This window comes from Salmo salar, chromosome 02 (genome assembly GCF_965601325.2).
Source record: "Salmo salar chromosome 02, fSalSal1, whole genome shotgun sequence".
Taxonomy (NCBI): domain Eukaryota; kingdom Metazoa; phylum Chordata; class Actinopteri; order Salmoniformes; family Salmonidae; genus Salmo; species Salmo salar.
Window position 1 is genome coordinate 51,210,716 of NC_138292.1, and position 19,829 is coordinate 51,230,544.

General features: G+C 45.8%; 1 protein-coding gene across 2 annotated transcripts in view; it reads right to left on the reverse strand.

Moving 5' to 3' along the window:
* mark1 (MAP/microtubule affinity-regulating kinase 1) overlaps window positions 1-19,829 on the reverse strand; it is a 113,287-nt gene that overhangs the window by 2,799 nt on the left and 90,659 nt on the right. Inside the window, exons 9-17 of one of the 2 annotated variants that reach the window (XM_014170765.3) lie at window positions 17,767-17,886; window positions 17,281-17,380; window positions 16,922-17,034; window positions 16,273-16,426; window positions 8,802-8,974; window positions 5,680-5,771; window positions 5,247-5,408; window positions 4,051-4,308; window positions 1,908-1,952 (exon numbers count right to left, since the gene is read on the reverse strand). In XM_014170765.3, coding sequence (XP_014026240.1) covers window positions 1,908-1,952; window positions 4,051-4,308; window positions 5,247-5,408; window positions 5,680-5,771; window positions 8,802-8,974; window positions 16,273-16,426; window positions 16,922-17,034; window positions 17,281-17,380; window positions 17,767-17,886 — 1,217 coding nt within the window. The remainder of the gene's footprint in view (window positions 1-1,907; window positions 1,953-4,050; window positions 4,309-5,246; window positions 5,409-5,679; window positions 5,772-8,801; window positions 8,975-16,272; window positions 16,427-16,921; window positions 17,035-17,280; window positions 17,381-17,766; window positions 17,887-19,829) is intronic. The other variant, XM_014170785.3, reaches the window with a different exon arrangement.

Genomic DNA, 19,829 nt, shown 5'->3' on the forward strand with positions numbered 1-19,829 from the left:
GAGTGGTTCTGCAGGTGGGGACCACAGACCACTTCTCAGTTCCTATGCTTCCTGGCTGATGTTTTGGTCACTTTTGAATGCTGGCGGTGCTTTCACTCTAGTGGTAGCATGAGACGGAGTCTACAACCCACACAAGTGGCTCAGGTAGTGCAGCTCATCCAGGATGGCACATCAATGCGAGCTGTGGATAGAAGGTTTGCTGTGTCTGTCAGCGTAGTGTCCAGAGCATGGAGGCGCTACCAGGAGACAGGCCAGTACATCAGGAGACGTGGAGGAGTCCGTAGGAGGGCAACAACCCAGCAGCAGGACCGCTACCTCCGCCTTTGTGCAAGGAGGAGCAGGAGAAGCACTGCCAGAGCCCTGCAAAATGACCTCCAGCAGGCCACAAATGTGCATGTGTCTGCTCAAACGGTCAGAAACAGACTCCATGAGGGTGGTATGAGGGTCCGACGTCCACAGGTGGGGGTTGTGCTTACAGCCCAACACCGTGCAGGACGTTTGGCATTTGCCAGAGAACACCAAGATTGGCAAATTCGCCACTGGCGCCCTGTGCTCTTCACAGATGAAAGCAGGTTCACACTGAGCACGTGACAGACGTGACAGAGTCTGGAGACGCCGTGGAGAACTTTCTGCTGCCTGCAACATCCTCCAGCATGACCGGTTTGGAGGTGGGTCAGTCATGGTGTGGGGTGGCATTTCTTTGGGGGGGCCGCACAGCCCTCCATGGGCTCGCCAGAGGTAGCCTGACTGCCATTAGGTACCGAGATGAGATCCTCAGACCCCTTGTGAGACCATATGCTGGTGCGGTTGGCCCTGGGTTCCTCCTAATGCAAGACAATGCTAGACCTCATGTGGCTGGAGTGTGTCAGCAGTTCCTGCAAGAGGAAGGCATTGATGCTATGGACTGGCCCGCCCGTTCCCCAGACCTGAATCCAATTGAGCACATCTGGGACATCATGTCTTGCTCCATCCACCAACGCCACGTTGCACCACAGACTGTCCAGGAGTTGGCGGATGCTTTAGTCCAGGTCTGGGAGGAGATCCCCCAGGAGACCATCCGCCACCTCATCAGGAGCATGCCCAGGCGTTGTAGGGAGGTCATACAGGCACGTGGAGGCCACACACACTACTGAGCCTCATTTTGACTTGTTTTAAGGACATTACATCAAAGTTGGATCAGCCTGTAGTGTGGTTTTCCACTTTAATTTTGAGTGTGACTCCAAATCCAGACCTCCATGGGTTGATAAATTGGATTTCCATTGATTATTTTTGTGTTACTTTGTTGTCAGCACATTCAACTATGTAAAGAAAAAAGTATTTAATAAGATTATTTCTTTCATTCAGATCTAGGATGTTGTTTAAGTATTCCCTTTATTTTTTTGAGCAGTATATATATATTTTTTTAAAGAGTCATACGACGTGGTTGAGAGTATACAGAGCGTGCGACTATTTATTTTTCAAAGATGGAATGGGGGCATAATAGAGGACAAAAGGTAACGCACAGAACTTGTATAACCCATGTGTTTGGGACCTCGTAAGACTGACAACTGAATGACTCAAGTATATTTTATTCAAAGATTACACACCTATTACTTACTTCCGTGTAACACACACTCAGATCAGACACTTCTAGACAGTTTAAAACACACACGGTCCACCAAGGTCTAGCAAGAGCTTGGTATTCTGGTTCACACCACTTCGGCACAAAAAGCGCAAACACCACCACTGTGTGACAGAGGGCATGGGGACAAAGTACACACATAGCACAACAAAGAACAGAACAACAAGAGTGAACCGGTGACATTCGCTTTGGATCCTGAGACTAGTAGTGACCCTCATTGACATGCCATGCTTTCATTTCGAGGTTGTTGTTACTTTTTCTGTGGGTGGCTGTGCCAATGCCTCACCTTGGGGGGTCTGTACTGCCACTGGCCTCTCCTTCAACCGTGGCCCTTTGGGAAGCAATCAGAGTTCAGAGTTCAACAGAGCAGTAGAAGGGGTCGTCAGTGTACACACAGACGATGGGATATGTGAACGGGAAAAGGAAGAGGGTGGGATGGGGTCAAACCTATAAACATACACGGTCACGCGACTCGACTCGTTCTAGGGAGGCAACTGGCGAGAACTGCCAAAAAACCAATATGACACGTATATTGGCAAGCAAGCTAAAACGGAGGATGATACAATGTGGAAATCATGTGAACGGAGAGAGAGATGGATGATAGAAGTCCTCTACAGTACACAACACACTCAAACCAAACTACGAAACAAGAAGAAGTCGGAAAGTGAGTGCAGGTGTCTGCAAACTACAAGGCATCACAGGCAAGGCATCTCGGGAGTCTCAATCTCACTCTGTTAGTGGTGCAGGGTCAGATAGGGGGGTGGAGAAAGCGGAGCAGTGTAGTGCCCCTGCACAGTGGATTTTGGGGGGGTGGGGAGGGGTTAGGGAAGGGGGGCTGGCACCAGGGCATGAATGATTGCATGTCATTGAAGAGGGCTTGGAATTGCGATGAAGAGAGGGTGTGGAGGTGACTCATTGTAGGGAGTGTAGACATGGTAACCATTCTGTGCGCTCCTACCTCTGGCCAGCCCTGAAAGACATAGTTCTAAAAAAACAATGAAAGAAGTAATTTTAAAATAAATTGGTAATTTTTGTTTGAGTGTAACTATAGATGGAAATGGAAAGACAGAAAAGGGTGTTGTGGGAAATGTTGTTCAATGACTTTCTCATAATGTGGCAGACATGTACGATCAAATGGTGATGGGTCAACTATGTCAGCAAATCGATCCCAATTTTTCATTAAGAAATTGTGTGCTTAAATACACGTTACATATGCTTTCAGCAATAACCCTAAATTCACTATGGGCTGATTGAAGGCACTAAGAACCAACTAGTTCATACTGGTTGGTTCATAACCAGTTCATACCTACTACACATGGAAAGTCTGATTGACAATTGCTCTCAACAAACTATAAGAACAAAAACATTTCATCTTAAATAAAAAATCTTCATAAATAATGCACATTGATTGCTACAGTAGCATACGATGAGTGTATAGAACCTTTCAGTTATGCAGGCAGGGTGCAGTGTGATAGGTTCGTTTGTCATGCTCTAAGGGTGGAGCCCCAGGCTGGTGATAAAAAGCTGCAGACTCCGCACTCTCTCTGTGTGTGTGTGTGCGGGGGTGTGTGTGTGTGTGCGCAAAAGAGAGAGACTGCATGCATTTATGTATGCGTGTCTGTGCCTTTGCGTGTGGTCCTGCAAGTGTGTGAGCATATCTTTAAGCAGCCCACGTCTCTCTCAGACCAGAGCCTGCTCACTGCAGGCTCACCTAGGAGAATAGGGCCTGGACACGACATCTGTGGGCTTAGCGCTCCGGGGTTAAGTTTACCCTAGGAACAGATTTATGATCAGCTTTCCCTCCCCCAATCCTAACCTCAACCATTTGTGGGAAATGCTAAATTGACCCAAGATCAGTGTCTAAGGTCAACTTCACCTGATGCAGGATTGAGAGAAAGAGGAACCCAACCACACACTATTATCCCTCTCCACACATTTTAAGCAGCCTTGTACCTTACATGGTACCCTAGTAAAGAACTAGATATACTGACTAGTACAAAATGTGCAGCTGTTACTTTCAATATCAGATGCAAACGCTGGGTAAATACGGCCCTAAGGAAGGGAAACATGAGACATGATATGTAGAAGGTCGGGGTCAATTCCATTTCAATAACGTCAATTCAGGAACTAAATTGTAATTGCAGTTTACTTGCTGATTTGAAATGGACTTAGACCATAGTCCTGCAGTGTAGTATTGTAAATACCAGACCTGAGTCAAATACATTGTCAGATACTTTTAAATAATGGAGATGTGCCCGGTACAATGGAACCTATAGAATGGGCCCAAAATTGCCAACTCTGCTCAGCCTTGCACGCAGTTGAGGATAAATCAAGCGCACCTAAAATATTTCAGGGTAGGCCATCTGACTATTTGTCCCAGGTTTGGCAAACATATCAGTATGATGCATTTTCCATCCATTTCCACTGACCTGCGGACAAACTTGGAGGTGATCTTGCTGATGATGCCCGTGGAGGTGCCCCTGCGTGCCTGGGACAGAGCCCCCGTGTCGTGGGAGAGTGTGGGCGAGGCGGGCGGACCGTTGTAGGTGGCCGAGCGGCGGTCGCGAAGTTGGGCCCCGTGGAAGGTGGAGCGGCTGGAGGAGCCGCGGGGGAAGCGCGTCCGGTCAGGCGGCGTGGCGGCCGTGCTGCTGCTGATGCTGTGCGCCGACGGCGAGGCCGTTGGAGGGCTGCGGAGGGAGAGGGGAAGAATAGATGGAGGGAAAGAGGAAGTAGAAAGAAGATATAGATAAGAAATATCACCTTTTTCTTCCCTCACCTAATATCAAGACATTAGTAGTAATAGAACATTATACAAATAAAGTTACATCTCTGACTTCTAGGAAATAGTATCGTTGGGCAATGAAAAAACATGGACGTTCTAACAAGTAATTTCTCACAGTTCCTCAACCCTCCATTGTCTTATACCCTTGCTCAACTCTAAATTTACCCCTACCTATAGGCACTTCATTTGACCTATATACTAGGTGGTGTCAGAGAAAGGGCCAAAAAATGGTCAAATACTCCAGTCACCCAAGCCATAGACTTCCCTCTGCTACCGCACGGTAAGCGGTACCGGAGCACCAAGTCTAGGTCCAAAAGGCTCCTTAACAGCTTCTACCCCCCAAGCCATAAGACTGCTAAACAACTAAACTAATCAAATGGCCACCGGACTATTTACATTGACCCCCCTCCCACCCCACGTTTGGTTTTACACTCCTGCAACTCGCTGTTTGTTATCTATGCGTAGACACTTTACAAATGACCTCGACTAACCTGTACCCCATACATTGACTCGGTGCCAGTACCCCCTGTATATAGCCTCATTATTGTTATGTAAATGTATTGTGTTACCTTGTGATATTTTTACTTTAGTTTATTTAGTAAATATTTTCTTAACTATTTATTGAACGGCATTGTCGGTTAAGGGCTTGTAAGTAAGCATTTCACGGTAAGGTCTACACCGGTCGTATTCAGTGTAAGTGACAAATAAAATGTGATTCGATTTTTTGATTTAGATCTGAAGAAAAAAAACATGTATAGGGTAGGTATTAGCAATTCATATAACTTGGGCCCCTTCCTATTTGGGACTTGAGCCCCTCTCACTCTCTCTAGCCCCCTAGCTCACCCCTTGTACTCCGCATTGTCGTCTATGGGAGGCAGCGGGGACTTGATGGGGTGGCCCGACGCCGACATGGACTTGACGTGACGCGGCCGAGTGGAAGGGACAGCTGAGGCTGCCCCTGACGATGGCGAGGAGCCACTGGCCGAGCCTGACATCTCAGTCAGACTGAGAGAAAGACAGCGAGAGAGCGAGAGACAGAGAGCAGGATGGTGAGAGAAATAAGGCGAAAGAAAGGGGTATAGAGAGGACAAGATGGGTCACAGGAGGAAGAACACAAGGAAAGCGGGAGAGAGGGGTAGAGAGGTGACAAGAGCAGGGAGAGAGTCAGTTCTAGAGTCACACTCCAACGCCTATGTATTTAGGCAGGTAAACATTGTCAACAGCAATCAAAGTTGCAAACGTTATCAACAGCAATCATCCCCATCGCCCTCCTAACCTGCTGTCCTTGCCATTGGGAATGGCTGTGTAGTGATCTGTGCTCGACCGCTCACACACGTACGTGTTCCTCCTGGTCATAGCGTTGCTGTTCTGTGGGTCACACACGACAGACAGACAGACGACAGACAGACACACACGACAGACAGACAGGACACACACACAGGGCAGACACACACGACAGGCACACACGACAGACAGACACACACGACAGGCAGACACACACGACAGGCAGACACACACACGACAGGCAGACACACACACGACAGACAGACACACACACGACAGACAGACAGGACACACACACGACAGACAGACAGGACACACACACACGACAGACAGACAGGACACACACACACGACAGACAGACAGGACACACACACACGACAGACAGACAGGACACACACACACGACAGACAGACAGGACACACACACACGACAGACAGGCCACACACACGACGACGGCCCCACACGACAGACAGGACACACACACACGACAGACAGGCACACACACGACGACGGCCCCACGACAGACAGGACACACACACGACAGACAGGACACACACACGACAGACAGGACACACACACGACAGACAGACAGGGCAGACACACACGACAGACACACACGACAGACAGACACACACGACAGACACACACACGACAGACAGACACACACGACAGCACACACGACGACAGCACACACGACGACAGCCCACGACAGACACGCACGACAGACACAGACGACGCACAGACGACAGACACGACAGACACAGACACGACAGACACAGACACGACAGACACAGACACACACACACGACAGACACACGACAGACAGACGACAGACAGACACACACACGACAGACAGACAGACACACACACGACAGACAGACAGACACACACACGACAGACAGACAGACACACACGACAGACAGCACACACACGACAGACAGACACACACACGACAGACAGACACACACGACAGACAGACACACACACGACAGACAGACACAGACACGACGACAGACAGACAGACAGGACACACACGACAGCCCACACACACACACACACCACACACGACGACAGACAGACACACACACACGACAGACAGACAGACACACACACGACAGACAGACAGACACACACGACAGACAGACACACACACGACAGACAGACACACACACGACAGACAGACACAGACAGACACAGACAGACAGACAGACACAGACACACACACGACAGACAGACACACACACACGACAGACAGACAGACACACACACACGACAGACAGACAGACACACACACACGACAGACAGACAGACACACACACACGACAGACAGACACACGACACACACACACGACAGACAGACACACGACAGACACACACGACAGACAGACACACGACAGACACACACGACAGACACACACGACAGACACACGACAGACACACACACACGACAGACACACACACACGACAGACACACACGACAGACAGAGACACACACAGACAGACAGACAGACAGACAGACAGACAGACAGACACGACAGACACGACAGACAGACAGACAGACAGACACACACACGACAGACAGACACACACAGACACACACACGACAGAGACACACACGACAGACAGAGAGACAGAGACACACATGACAGACAGACAGAGAGACAGAGACACACATGACAGACAGACAGAGAGACACGACAGACAGAGACACACACACGACAGACAGACAGAGACACACACACGACAGACAGACAGAGACACACACACGACAGACAGACAGAGACACACACGACAGACAGAGAGACAGAGACACACATGACAGACAGACAGACACGACAGACAGACACACAGAGAGACACGACAGACAGACAGAGACACACGACAGACAGAGAGACAGACAGAGACACACACACGACAGACAGACAGAGACACACACACGACAGACAGACAGAGACACACACACGACAGACAGACAGAGACACACACGACAGACAGACACACACACACGACAGACAGACAGAGACACACACGACAGACAGACACACACACGACAGACAGACACACACGACAGACAGACACACACGACAGACAGACACACACGACAGACAGACACACACGACAGGCAGACACACACGACAGGCAGACACACACGACAGACAGACACACACGACAGACAGACACACACACGACAGACACACACGACAGACAGACACACACGACAGACAGACACACACGACACACACACACACGACAGACACACACACACGACAGACAGACACACACACGACACACAGACACACGACACGACAGACAGACACACACGACAGACAGACACACACGACAGACAGACACACACGACAGGCAGACACACACGACAGGCAGACACACACGACAGGCACACACACACGACAGGCACACACACACGACAGACAGACACACACGACAGACAGACACACACACACACACACGACAGACAGACACACACACACACGACAGACAGACAGACAGACACACACACAGACACACACACACGACAGACAGACACACACACGACAGACAGACACACACACGACAGACAGACACACACACGACAGACAGACACACACACGACAGACAGACAGACACACACGACAGACAGACACACACGACAGACAGACACACACGACAGACAGACAGACACACACACACGACAGACACACACACACACACGACAGACACACACACACACACGACAGACAGACAGACGACAGATAGACAGACACACACGACAAACAGACACACACGACAGACAGACACACGACACACAACCCACGACAGACACAGCCTTCAATAACTTATTTCACAATGTAGACTATTTCTGTTCTGACAGTCCCACAAAATAAAAACCATAATGGAAGCTAAGCATCTAGTGACTGGTTATGACAGTCTAGATGGGTTCTAAATTACTTTGGGAATGACTAACTTTCCTGTACATTTTGGGATAGAAAACTACTTTGTGCCAGTCATCCCCTGCTTATTTGGAGGCAGAAACTGCTGAAACCTTAGCCCTTTGAATATTATAAAACATATCCTGCATAGCATTTTGACCCCCAGAAGGGCACTTTGACCCCTCACCCCTGAGGCGGTGGATGACTTCTTCCTCTCCTGTGCCACCAGCGGCGAGGTGGGCACGTCGGCCTTGGAACCGGCCGTGCCAAGCTTGTGGGCGGCATCACCCTTGTCGCTCTCCACGCTGTTGGCCTGCGCCCGTTTGGTGTAGGACATAGACGGGGGGATAGAGGGCGCCACTGAGGAGCCACAGAGCAATGACATGACAGTACGGACTTTATTCTTTTTTATTTAACGGAAGCCCGTGGTTTCCGCAGAGTTAGGGCAAATACCATTTAAACTTCAGTCAATGCAGAACATTTATATAATAATGATAGTTAAACAGCTGAAACTACATTTGGATGTTTTATTGACTGGCATTCACCTAAAATTCCTACTGGTCTTCAGTAATTAAACATTTCCATTGGATGTACGATAGTAGGCCACATGTAAAGAAAGCTCTGCTTGCACGTGTTGCACACTGTTCAAGTGTAAAGGGAACTTCCTTAGGCTAATCAGTTCAACTTAAAAGGGATATTTCAGGATTTTGACAATGAAGCACTATCTACTTCCCCAGAGTCAGATGAACTCGTTCAGTTGGAAGGAAGTTGCCAACTACCGCTAGCACAATGACTGGAAGTCTATAGAGCCCCACAGTGGAGGTGTCATAATACCCATAACACCTAGTAGTAAAACAGGGAAATGGTTCCAATCATTTTCCACAATTCATTTTTACCATAGGGAATTTTAGACACACTTAAAATATGGGTTGTGTTTCGTGTAGGCTTACCCTGGTGTGACGTTTTGATAACTATGTAAATTGCTCTCGGACAAGATGACTTATCAATATATTCCATTTACTCTCAGATTCGAAAATACTCATTAGCATCAAAGTAGATATCACACAAGACTACAAATCCCTGCATGCCTCTGCACGTCATCTCTAGCTGCTAGTAGTGTCCCCTTTGGTAGGGTCAATTTAAAACTTGCACAAGACATTTCACAGAATTGCCAATTTAAAGAAATGTAGCCAATTTATTCATTACTACATTTAGCTAACAGACAGTTAATCCACAGAATCTTACCTTTGCCTCGACTCATCAGTCTCGTCCAGATCACCATGGCATTTGTAGTTCTTTATGATAACCACATTAGCAGCTAATTAGAAGCTAATTAGAATGTCATTTTTGGGGGGTAAATACAGGCAAATGTATTGATAAAAGCCACCTTGTCCTAGAGAGATTTACACGGTCATCAAAACATTACGCCAGGGTAAGCCTACACGAAACACAGCCCTTATTGTAAGTGTTTTTAAAATCCACTATGGGATAGATGAATGAAACCATTTCTTTGTTTGACTGCTAGGTTTTATGGTTATTATGACTTATACTGTGGCACTCTATGGGAACAGCTAGCATGCTATCGGTTTCTGTAGACAAGGGCTCTCCAACCCTGTTCCTGGAGAGCTACCCTCCTGTAGGTTTTTTAATCCAACCCCAGTTGTAACTTACCTGATTCAGCTCATCAACCAGCTAATTACAGTGCCTTCAGAAAGTATTCATACCCCTTGACCTATTCCACATACCCCTTGACCTATTCCACCTATTCCACAGCCTAAATGTTTTATGGATAAAATTATCCCCCCCTACCCATCTATACACAATACCCCAAAATGACAAAGAGAAAACATGTTTTTAGAAATGTTTTCAAATGTATTGAAAATGAAATATATACAGTTGAAGTCGGAAGTTTACATACACCTTAGCCAAATACATTTAAACTCAGTTTTTCACAATTCCTGACATTTAATCCTAGTAAAAATTCCTTGTTTTAGGTCAGTTAGGATCACCACTTTATTTTAAGAATGTGAAATGTCAGAATAATAGTAGAGAATGATTTATTTCAGCTTTTATTTATTTCATCACATTCCCAGTGAGTCAGAAGTTTACATACACTGAATTAGCAATTGGTAGCATTGCCTTAAAATTGCTTAACTTGGGTCAAACATTTCAGGTAGCCTTCCACAAGCTTCCCACAATAAGTTGGGTGAATTTTGGCCCATTCCTCCTGACAGAGCTGCTGTAACTGAGTCCTCCCTGCACACACACGCTTTTTCAGTTCTGCCCACAGATTTTCTATGGGATTGAGGTCAGGGCTTTGTGATGGCCACTCCAATACCTTGACTTTGTTGTCCTTAAGCCATTTTGCCACAACTTTGGAAGTATGCTTGGGGTCATTGTCCATTTGGAAGACCCATTTGCGACCAAGCTTTAACTTCCTGACTGATGTCTTGAGATGTTGCTTCAATATATCCACCTATAATTTTCCATCCTCATGATGCCATCTATTTTGTGAAGTACACCAGTCCCTCCTGCAGCAAAGCATCCCACAACATGATGCTGCCACCCCCGTGCTTCACGGATGGGATGGTGTTTTTCGGCTTGCAAGTCTCCCCCCTTTTCCTCCAAACATAACGATGGTCATTATTACCAAACAGTTCTATTTTTGTTTCATCAGACCAGAGGACATTTCTCCAAAAAGTACGATCTTTGTGCCCATGTGTAGTTGCAAACCGTAGTCTGGCTTTTTTTAATGGTGGTTTTGGAGCAGTGGCTTCTTCCTTGCTGAGCGGCCTTTCAGGTCTTTTGATTTTCCCAAGATGTCAAGCAAAGAGGCACTGAGCTTGAAGGTAGGCCTTGAAATACATCCACAGGTACACCTCCAATTGACTCAAATTATGTCAATTAGCCTATCAGAAGCTTCTAAAGCCATGACATCATTTTCTGGAATTTAAAGGCACAGTCAACTTAGTGTATGTAAACTTGTATGTAAACTTTTGTCCCACTGGAATTGTGATACAGTGAATTATAAGTTAAATAATCTGTCCGTAAACAATTGTTGGGAAAATGACTTGTGTCATGCACAAACTTGCCAAAACTATAGTTTGTTAACAAGAAATTTGTGGAGTGGTAGAAAAACGACTCCAACATAAGTGTATGTAAATTTCCGACTTCAACTGTATATCTATCCTACCCTGCCTTTCTAAGGTCTTCGAAAGCCAAGTTAACAAACAGATCCCAGACCATTTCGAATCCCACCGTACCTTCTCCACTATGAAATCTGATTTCCAAGCTGGTCATGGGTGACCCTCAGCCACGCTCAAGGTCCTAAATGATATCATAACCTCCATCGATAAGAGACAATACTGTGCAGATGTATTCATCAATGATGTCGCTCTTGCTGCTGGTGATTCTCTGATCCACCTCTACGCAGACGACACCATTCTGTATACTTCTGGCCCTTCTTTGGACACTATGTTAACTAACCTCCAGATGAGCTTCAACGCCATACAGCTCTCCTTCCGTGGCCTCCAACTGCTCTTAAATGCAAGTAAAACTAAATGCATGCTCTTCAACCGTTCGCTGCCCGCACCCGCCCGCCCGTCTAGCATCACTACTCTGGACGGTTCTGACTTAGAATATGTGGACAACTACAGATACCTAGGTGTCTGGTTTAGACTGTAAACTCTCCTTCCAGACTCACATTAAGCATCTTCAATCCAAAATTAAATCTAGAATCGGCTTCCTATTTCGCAACAAAGCATCCTTCACTCATGCTGCCAAACATACCCTCGTAAAACTGACTATCCTACCGATCCTTGACTTCGGCGATGTCATTTACAAAATAGCCTCCAACACTCTCCTCAGCAAATTGGATGCAGTCTATCACAGTGCCATCCATTTTGTCACCAAAGCCCCATATACTACCCACCACTGCGACCTGAATGCTCTCGTTGGCCGGCCCTCGCTTCATATTCGTTGCCAAACCCACTGGCTCCAGGTCATCTATAAGTCTTCGCTAGGTAAAGCCCCGCCTTAGCTCACTGGTCGCCATAGCAGCATCCACCCGTAGCACGCACTCCAGCAGGTATATTTCACTGGTCACCCATAAAGCCAATTCCTCCTTTGGCCGCCTTTCCTTCCAGTTCTTTGCTGCCAATGACTGGAATGAACTGCAAAAATCACTTAAGCTGGAGATTCTTTTCTCCCTCACTAACTTCAAGCACCAGCTGTCAGAGCAGCTCACAGATCATTGCACCTGTGCATAGCCCATCTGTAAATAACCCATCCAACTACCTCATCCCCATACTGTATTTATTTATTTTGCTCCTTTGCACACAAGTATCTCTACTTGCACATTCATCTTCTGCACATCTGTCACTCCAGTGTTTAATTGCTAAATTGTAATTATTTCACTACTATCGCCTATTTATTGCCTTACCTCATTTGCACACACTGTATATAGACTTTTCTATTGTGTTATTGACTGTATGTTTGTTTATTCCATGTGTAACTCTGTGTTGTTTGTGTCGCACTGCTTTGCTTTATCTTGGCCAGGTCGCAGTTGTAAATGAGGTTGCAGTTGTAATTTGTTCTCAACTAGCCTATTAAGGTGGAAAAAAAGAAGAAAAAAAAGCTCCGTCAAGTTGGTTGTTGATCATTGCTAGACAGCCATTTTCAAGTCTTGCCATAGATTTTTCAAGCTGATTTAAGTCAAAACTGTAACTAGGCCACTCAGGAACGTTCAATGTCAGTCTTGGTAAGCAACTCCAGTGTATATTTGGCATTGTGTTTTAGATTATTATCCTGCTGAAAGGTGAATTTGTCTCCCAGTGTGTTGGAAAGCAGACTGAACCAGGTTTTCCTCTAGGATTTTGCCTGTGCTTAGCTCTATTCCTTTTCTTTTTATCCTAAAAAACTGATGCAGCCACCACTATGCTTGAAAGTATGAAGAATGGTACTCATGTGTTGTCCCCAACCATAACACTTTGCATTCAGGACAAAGTTAATTTCTTTGCCACATTTCTTGCAGTTTTACTTTAGTGCCTTACTGCAAACAGGATGCATGTTTTGGAATATTTGTATTCTGTTGAGGCTTCCTTCTTTTCACCCCGTCATTTAGGTTAGTATTGTGGAGTAACTACAATGTTGTTGATCCATCCTCAGTTTTCACCTATCATAACATTTCAACAACATTTCACCTATCCTCCCTCCTGAATCCTCCTCCCCCTCCCCCCCCCTCCTCCCTCTCTGCGGATGACTTCGTCAACCATTTTGAAAAGAAGGTTGACGATATCCGATCCTCGTTTGCTAAGTCAAACGACACCGCTGGTCCTGCTCACACTGCCCTACTCTGTGCTTTGACCTCTTTCTCCCCTCTCTCTCCAGATGAAATCTCGCGTCTTGTGACGGCCGGCCGCCCAACAACCTGCCCACTTGACCCTATCCCCTCCTCTCTTCTCCAGACCATTTCCGGAGACCTTCTCCCCTTCCTCACCTCGCTCATCAACTCATCCTTGACCGCTGGCTACGTCCCTTCCGTCTTCAAGAGAGCGAGAGTTGCACCCCTTCTGAAAAAACCTACACTCGATCCCTCCGATGTCAACAACTACAGACCAGTATCCCTTCTTTCTTTTCTCTCCAAAACTCTTGAACGTGCCGTCCTTGGCCAGCTCTCCTGCTATCTCTCTCAGAATGACCTTCTTGATCCTAATCAGTCAGGTTTCAAGACTGGGCATTCAACTGAGACTGCTCTTCTCTGTGTCACGGAGGCTCTCCGCACTGCTAAAGCTAACTCTCTCTCCTCTGCTCTCATCCTTCTAGACCTATCTGCTGCCTTTGATACTGTGAACCATCAGATCCTCCTCTCCACCCTCTCCGAGTTGGGCATCTCCGGCGCGGCCCACGCTTGGATTGCGTCCTACCTGACAGGTCGCTTCTACCAGGTGGCGTGGCGAGAATCTGTCTCCGCACCATGCGCTCTCACCACTGGTGTCCCCCAGGGCTCTGTTCTAGGCCCTCTCCTATTCTCGCTATACACCAAGTCACTTGGCTCTGTCATATCCTCACATGGTCTCTCCTATCATTGCTATGCAGACGACACACAATTAATCTTCTCCTTTCCCCCTTCTGATAACCAGGCGGCGAATCGCATCTCTGCATGTCTGTCAGACATATCAGTGTGGATGACGGATCACCAGCTCAAGCTGAACCTCGGCAAGACGGAGCTGCTCTTCCTCCCGGGGAAGGACTGCCCGTTCCATGATCTCGCCATCACGGTTGACAACTCCCTTGTGTCCTCCTCCCAGAGTGCTAAGAACCTTGGCGTGATCCTGGACAACACCCTGTCGTTCTCCACTAACATCAAGGCGGTGACCCGATCCTGTAGGTTCATGCTCTACAACATTCGCAGAGTACGACCCTGCCTCACACAGGAAGCGGCGCAGGTCCTAATCCAGGCACTTGTCATCTCCCGTCTGGATTACTGCAACTCGCTGTTGGCTGGGCTCCCTGCCTGTGCCATTAAACCCCTACAACTCATCCAGAACGCCGCAGCCCGTCTGGTGTTCAACCTTCCCAAGTTCTCTCACGTCACCCCGCTCCTCCGCTCTCTCCACTGGCTTCCAGTTGAAGCTCGCATCCGCTACAAGACCATGGTGATTGCCTACGGAGCTGTGAAGGGAACGGCACCTCCATACCTTCAGGCTCTGATCAGGCCCTACACCCAAACAAGGGCACTGCGTTCATCCACCACTGGCCTGCTGGCCCCCCTACCTCTGAGGAAGCACAGTTCCCGCTCAGCCCAGTCAAAACTGTTCGCTGCTCTGGCACCCCAATGGTGGAACAAGCTCCCTCACGACGCCAGGACAGCGGAGTCAATCACCACCTTCCGGAGACACCTGAAACCCCATCTCTTTAAGGAATACCTAGGATAGGATAAAGTAATCCTTCTAACCCCCCCCCCCCCCCCCCTTAAAAGATTTAGATGCACTATTGTAAAGTGGTTGTTCCACTGGATATCATAAGGTGAATGCACCATTTTGTAAGTCGCTCTGGATAAGAGCGTCTGCTAAATGACTTAAATGTAATGTAAATGTAATAACCATTAAGCTCTGTAACTGTTTAAAAAAGTCACCATTGACCTCATGGTGAAATCCCTGAGTGGTTACCTTCCTCTCCGGCAACTGAGTTAGGAAGGACGCCTGTAATTTTTTTTGTGACTGGGTGTATTGATAAGCCTTCCAAAGTGTAATTAATAACTTCAATGCCAATGACACACAATTTCAATTTAATCAATTTTAAATTCAGGCTGTAGCAACAAAATATGGAAAAAAGTCCAGGGGTGTGAATACTTTCTGAAGGCACTGTAAGGCGCACTACATTAGGGTTGGAGTGATACCTACAGGACAGTAGCGCTCCAGGAACATGGTTGGAGAGAGCCCTGCTGTAGACTTCCAGTCATTGTGCTCATGCTAGTTAGCATTGACTCGCAAAACTAACTAACTTGCTTTATACTGGACACAGAGACATAAAAATGCCATAACTCTTTAAGCTACGATTAGCCAATATATTATAATAACTATGTTTTCTGTAATAATGGTGATAAAACTCAAATCTTGTGCCATGAGATTCAAGATGGTCGACAATGACGTCCTTACCATGGTCGCTGAAGCGCCGCTGCTTCTGGTTGGCCGATATGCTGCGTGTGACCTTTGAGTGGGCTGGCGATTGGCTGGAACTGTTGTTGGCCTCGCTGCTGGGCCGTGACCTTTGACACAGGTTGCTATTGGACAGAGACTCGCTCCCCTCAAACTGTCCAATGAAAGGAGGGGGGGGGGCATTTGAAAAAAAAAAGAGTCATTGCGTACATTATAACGTGGTGGTCATGTAGACTTAAAGGTAGACTGCAATATGACATCAGTGAGGCGAATTCCTGTTTATAGAAATCAACAAGAAAATTCTAACCTACCAAGACCGCCACTATTGGCTCTTCCCAGGCTTCAAGGTAAATTGGGAAGAGGAAATAATGGCAGTCTTGGCAGATTACAATTTTGTTGTTGTTGATGTCTGGTAAGCAGGAAGTTGCCCGCTGTGTATGATTATTTCACAGTCCTTGATCCATAGCTCCTAATAAAAATTTGAGAGTGGTTACCCCTTCCCTCAGATTTATAGCAAACCAAGTGGTGGAACTGCCGGGTCGTGGTTTTCAAATAAAGGAATAAGTCTTTAATGTGCGTATCCATAGGATACATATGAATTGTTTGTTTGTGAAGTCTGTCATTAGTATGGCTATAGCGCATGTCTCACCTCGGCTGGTTTCCTGCCCAAAAGGAGGTAAGTGGCCATGGTCTCATCATACTTCTGTCCCGTTAACGCATCTGTGATGTCCTCTTTGGGGAAGCCCATGGTTATCATCAGTTCTGTAGGGAGAGAGGAGGGAACATAACACAATGAATGAATGACATGAAAAGGGTAGTAATATAATTTGTCTAATTCCAATGTAACACCTGAAGTTCCCTTTAGAATAATAACGTTATTGTATTTTATAATTTTGTGGCAAGGAATTTATATTTTTCATAAAATATAGCGTGTTACCAAACAGCCCATAAGTGAGGAAGGGAGAGTGTCCAATCAGACGATTATGATATTGGGCGTGTGTGACTGACCTATCCGTTTGGTGTCGTTCCAGTCGGGTTCCGGTTCCTGGTGGGGCTTCAGCTCCTCCTCCTCATGGCCCACATTCATCCAGCGGTCTCTCATGATTTGCTGAGGGGCAGACAGACAGATGGACCAATGGACAGACAGAGACAAAGGTAGAGAGGACTAAACAGCTTCAGCATAGTGAAAAACATGATACTTTGTACATCTGTATGCTCAAGTTGGATTTAGTAAGATGTAGAAGAAGAAAAAAAAAGAAAAAAACTCTGAGCAACACATAAAAGTGTTCCAGCGGCTAGAAGCCATCGGTTTAACATGTCTTCTTTAGTTCCATGAAAGCAACCTGTAGACGTTAACTAGAGATTTCTTTATCCACATGTTTGTATGAGCATGCACATGTGGTATGCGTTTGAGTCTATAAGTGTGTGTCCATGCATGTGTGTGTGACCGTACATTCGCGCATGTGTCAGTGTGTGTTGCTCGCACTCTCTTACCTCCAGGCTGCTCCGTTTGCCAGGGTTGAGCACCAACAGTTTCTTCAGCAGGTTTTCACAGTCTGTAGACATGTAGAAAGGAATACGATACTTCCCTCTCAGCACTCGCTCTCTCAGCTCCTATGGAGTGAGATAGAGTAGAGGTTTTGGGTTAGTCTCTAGACATGTAGAAAGGAATACGATACTTCCCTCTTAGCATTCTCTCTCAGCTCCTACACAGGACAATTAACAACAGGGGATGAGACTTTTTGGCCAAAGGAAGAGAAAGACTAACACTCAACACTTTATTTGGCATGAAAATGTTAAATATGTAACAGGACCATGTCAAGTAGTGTTACCAAAAACAGTGTTTTGTTTTGCAGTACTGTATAAGGCGACCGTAACTTTAAGTGTGACCAAAAACTTTCTAGAAATGAGAACTGTGGAACAACTGACACAGCAATATTCGACTACGGTAGCAACTGAAGGAGAATGATGTGTTCCACATCAGAAATAAGTAGCTCCACACACGTGCACACACCTCCCCTTGGGAGAATCAAAGGGCATAAAGGATAACCTCCAGGCTACCGTCCCTTTCGCTTTCTCCTTACATCTGTTCCATACATCCATCCCATGCCCCACCACACAATCAAGTATGTTGGCCTATCAAAAACAAAAAAATATGTTTTAAGTGAGAATAGGCATCGGTCTGAAGCCGAAAAAGGAAATTCACATGAGCACCACAATGCCTATTCCATCCATGCTATAACAAGGTTTTCCAGCACACAGCTTTGACCTACTACAGTAGCTATGTGTAGGCAGGTTGCTTAGGATTCAAACAGCCTGATTCATACTCTTAGAGGAGGTGCTTCCACAATAACGTGATTTGTAACGCATGCAAGGTAAAGAATTAGAGTCTTCACACACCACAGTAAGACATTATCCCATTACGCTACCTTTTCATGTTTTTTTTTCATTAAATGAACGCAAGCTTTTCTTTTATATACTTACAAGAATCAGGCTTCTTTTTGCCTGTATTTCCTCAACTCTTTACTTTAGCAAAACATGTCTTTTTTTTAATGTATATCATAATACTATCCTTTCTTGGTCAGTAGGTTCACAACTTAACATGTGGTGGTGTGCTGAACAGAGTAGCTCAGATAACAGGAATGCAGATGTAACTTTATGTAACTGTTAGCATCCCTGTTCATTGACATGAGCTCAAAATCACTTGTTTCAAACATGGCCCTGTTTTATCAATTCCTGTGCTGATCAATGGACAGTTCATAACCTCTGTCAAAATAATGTGTAGCTTAAAGTTGTTTGTTCTTGTATTTCTCTTTGCAATAAAGATGGTGACACAACACACATTTACAATAGGCCTACATCTAAAAATACATACAGCCAAATGAGATAGATAGATAGTGATATCACTATCTATCTATCTATACACTGAACAAAAATATAAAACACAATTTCAAAGATTTTACTGAGTTGCAGTTCATATGAGGAAACCAGTCAATTGAAATTAATTCATTAGGCCATAATCTATGGATTTCACATGACTGGGAATAGAGATATGCATCTGTTGGTCACAGAAATCCCCCAAAAATGGGCCGCAGGATCTCGTCACGGTATTTTTCAACATTCAAATTAGAGGTCAACCGATTATGATTTTTCAACACCGATACCGATTATTGGCGGACCAAAAAAGCCGATACCGATTAAATTGGACTAATTTTTATAGATATTTGTAATAATGACAATTACAACAATACTGAATGAACCCTTTTATTTTAACTTAATATAATACATAAATAAAATCTATTTAGTCTCAAATAAAGAAACATGTTCAATTTGGCTTAAATATTGCAAAAACACAGTGTGGAGAAGAAAGTAAAAGTGCAATACGTGCCATGTAAAAAAGCTAAAGTTTAAGTTCCTTGCTCAGAACATATGAAAGCTGGTGGTTCAATATTCCCAGTTCTTCAATATTCCCAGTTAAGAAGTTTGAGGTTGTAGTTATAGGAATTATGACGCGTTGACCATTTCTCTATATACCATTTGTTTTTCATATACCTTTG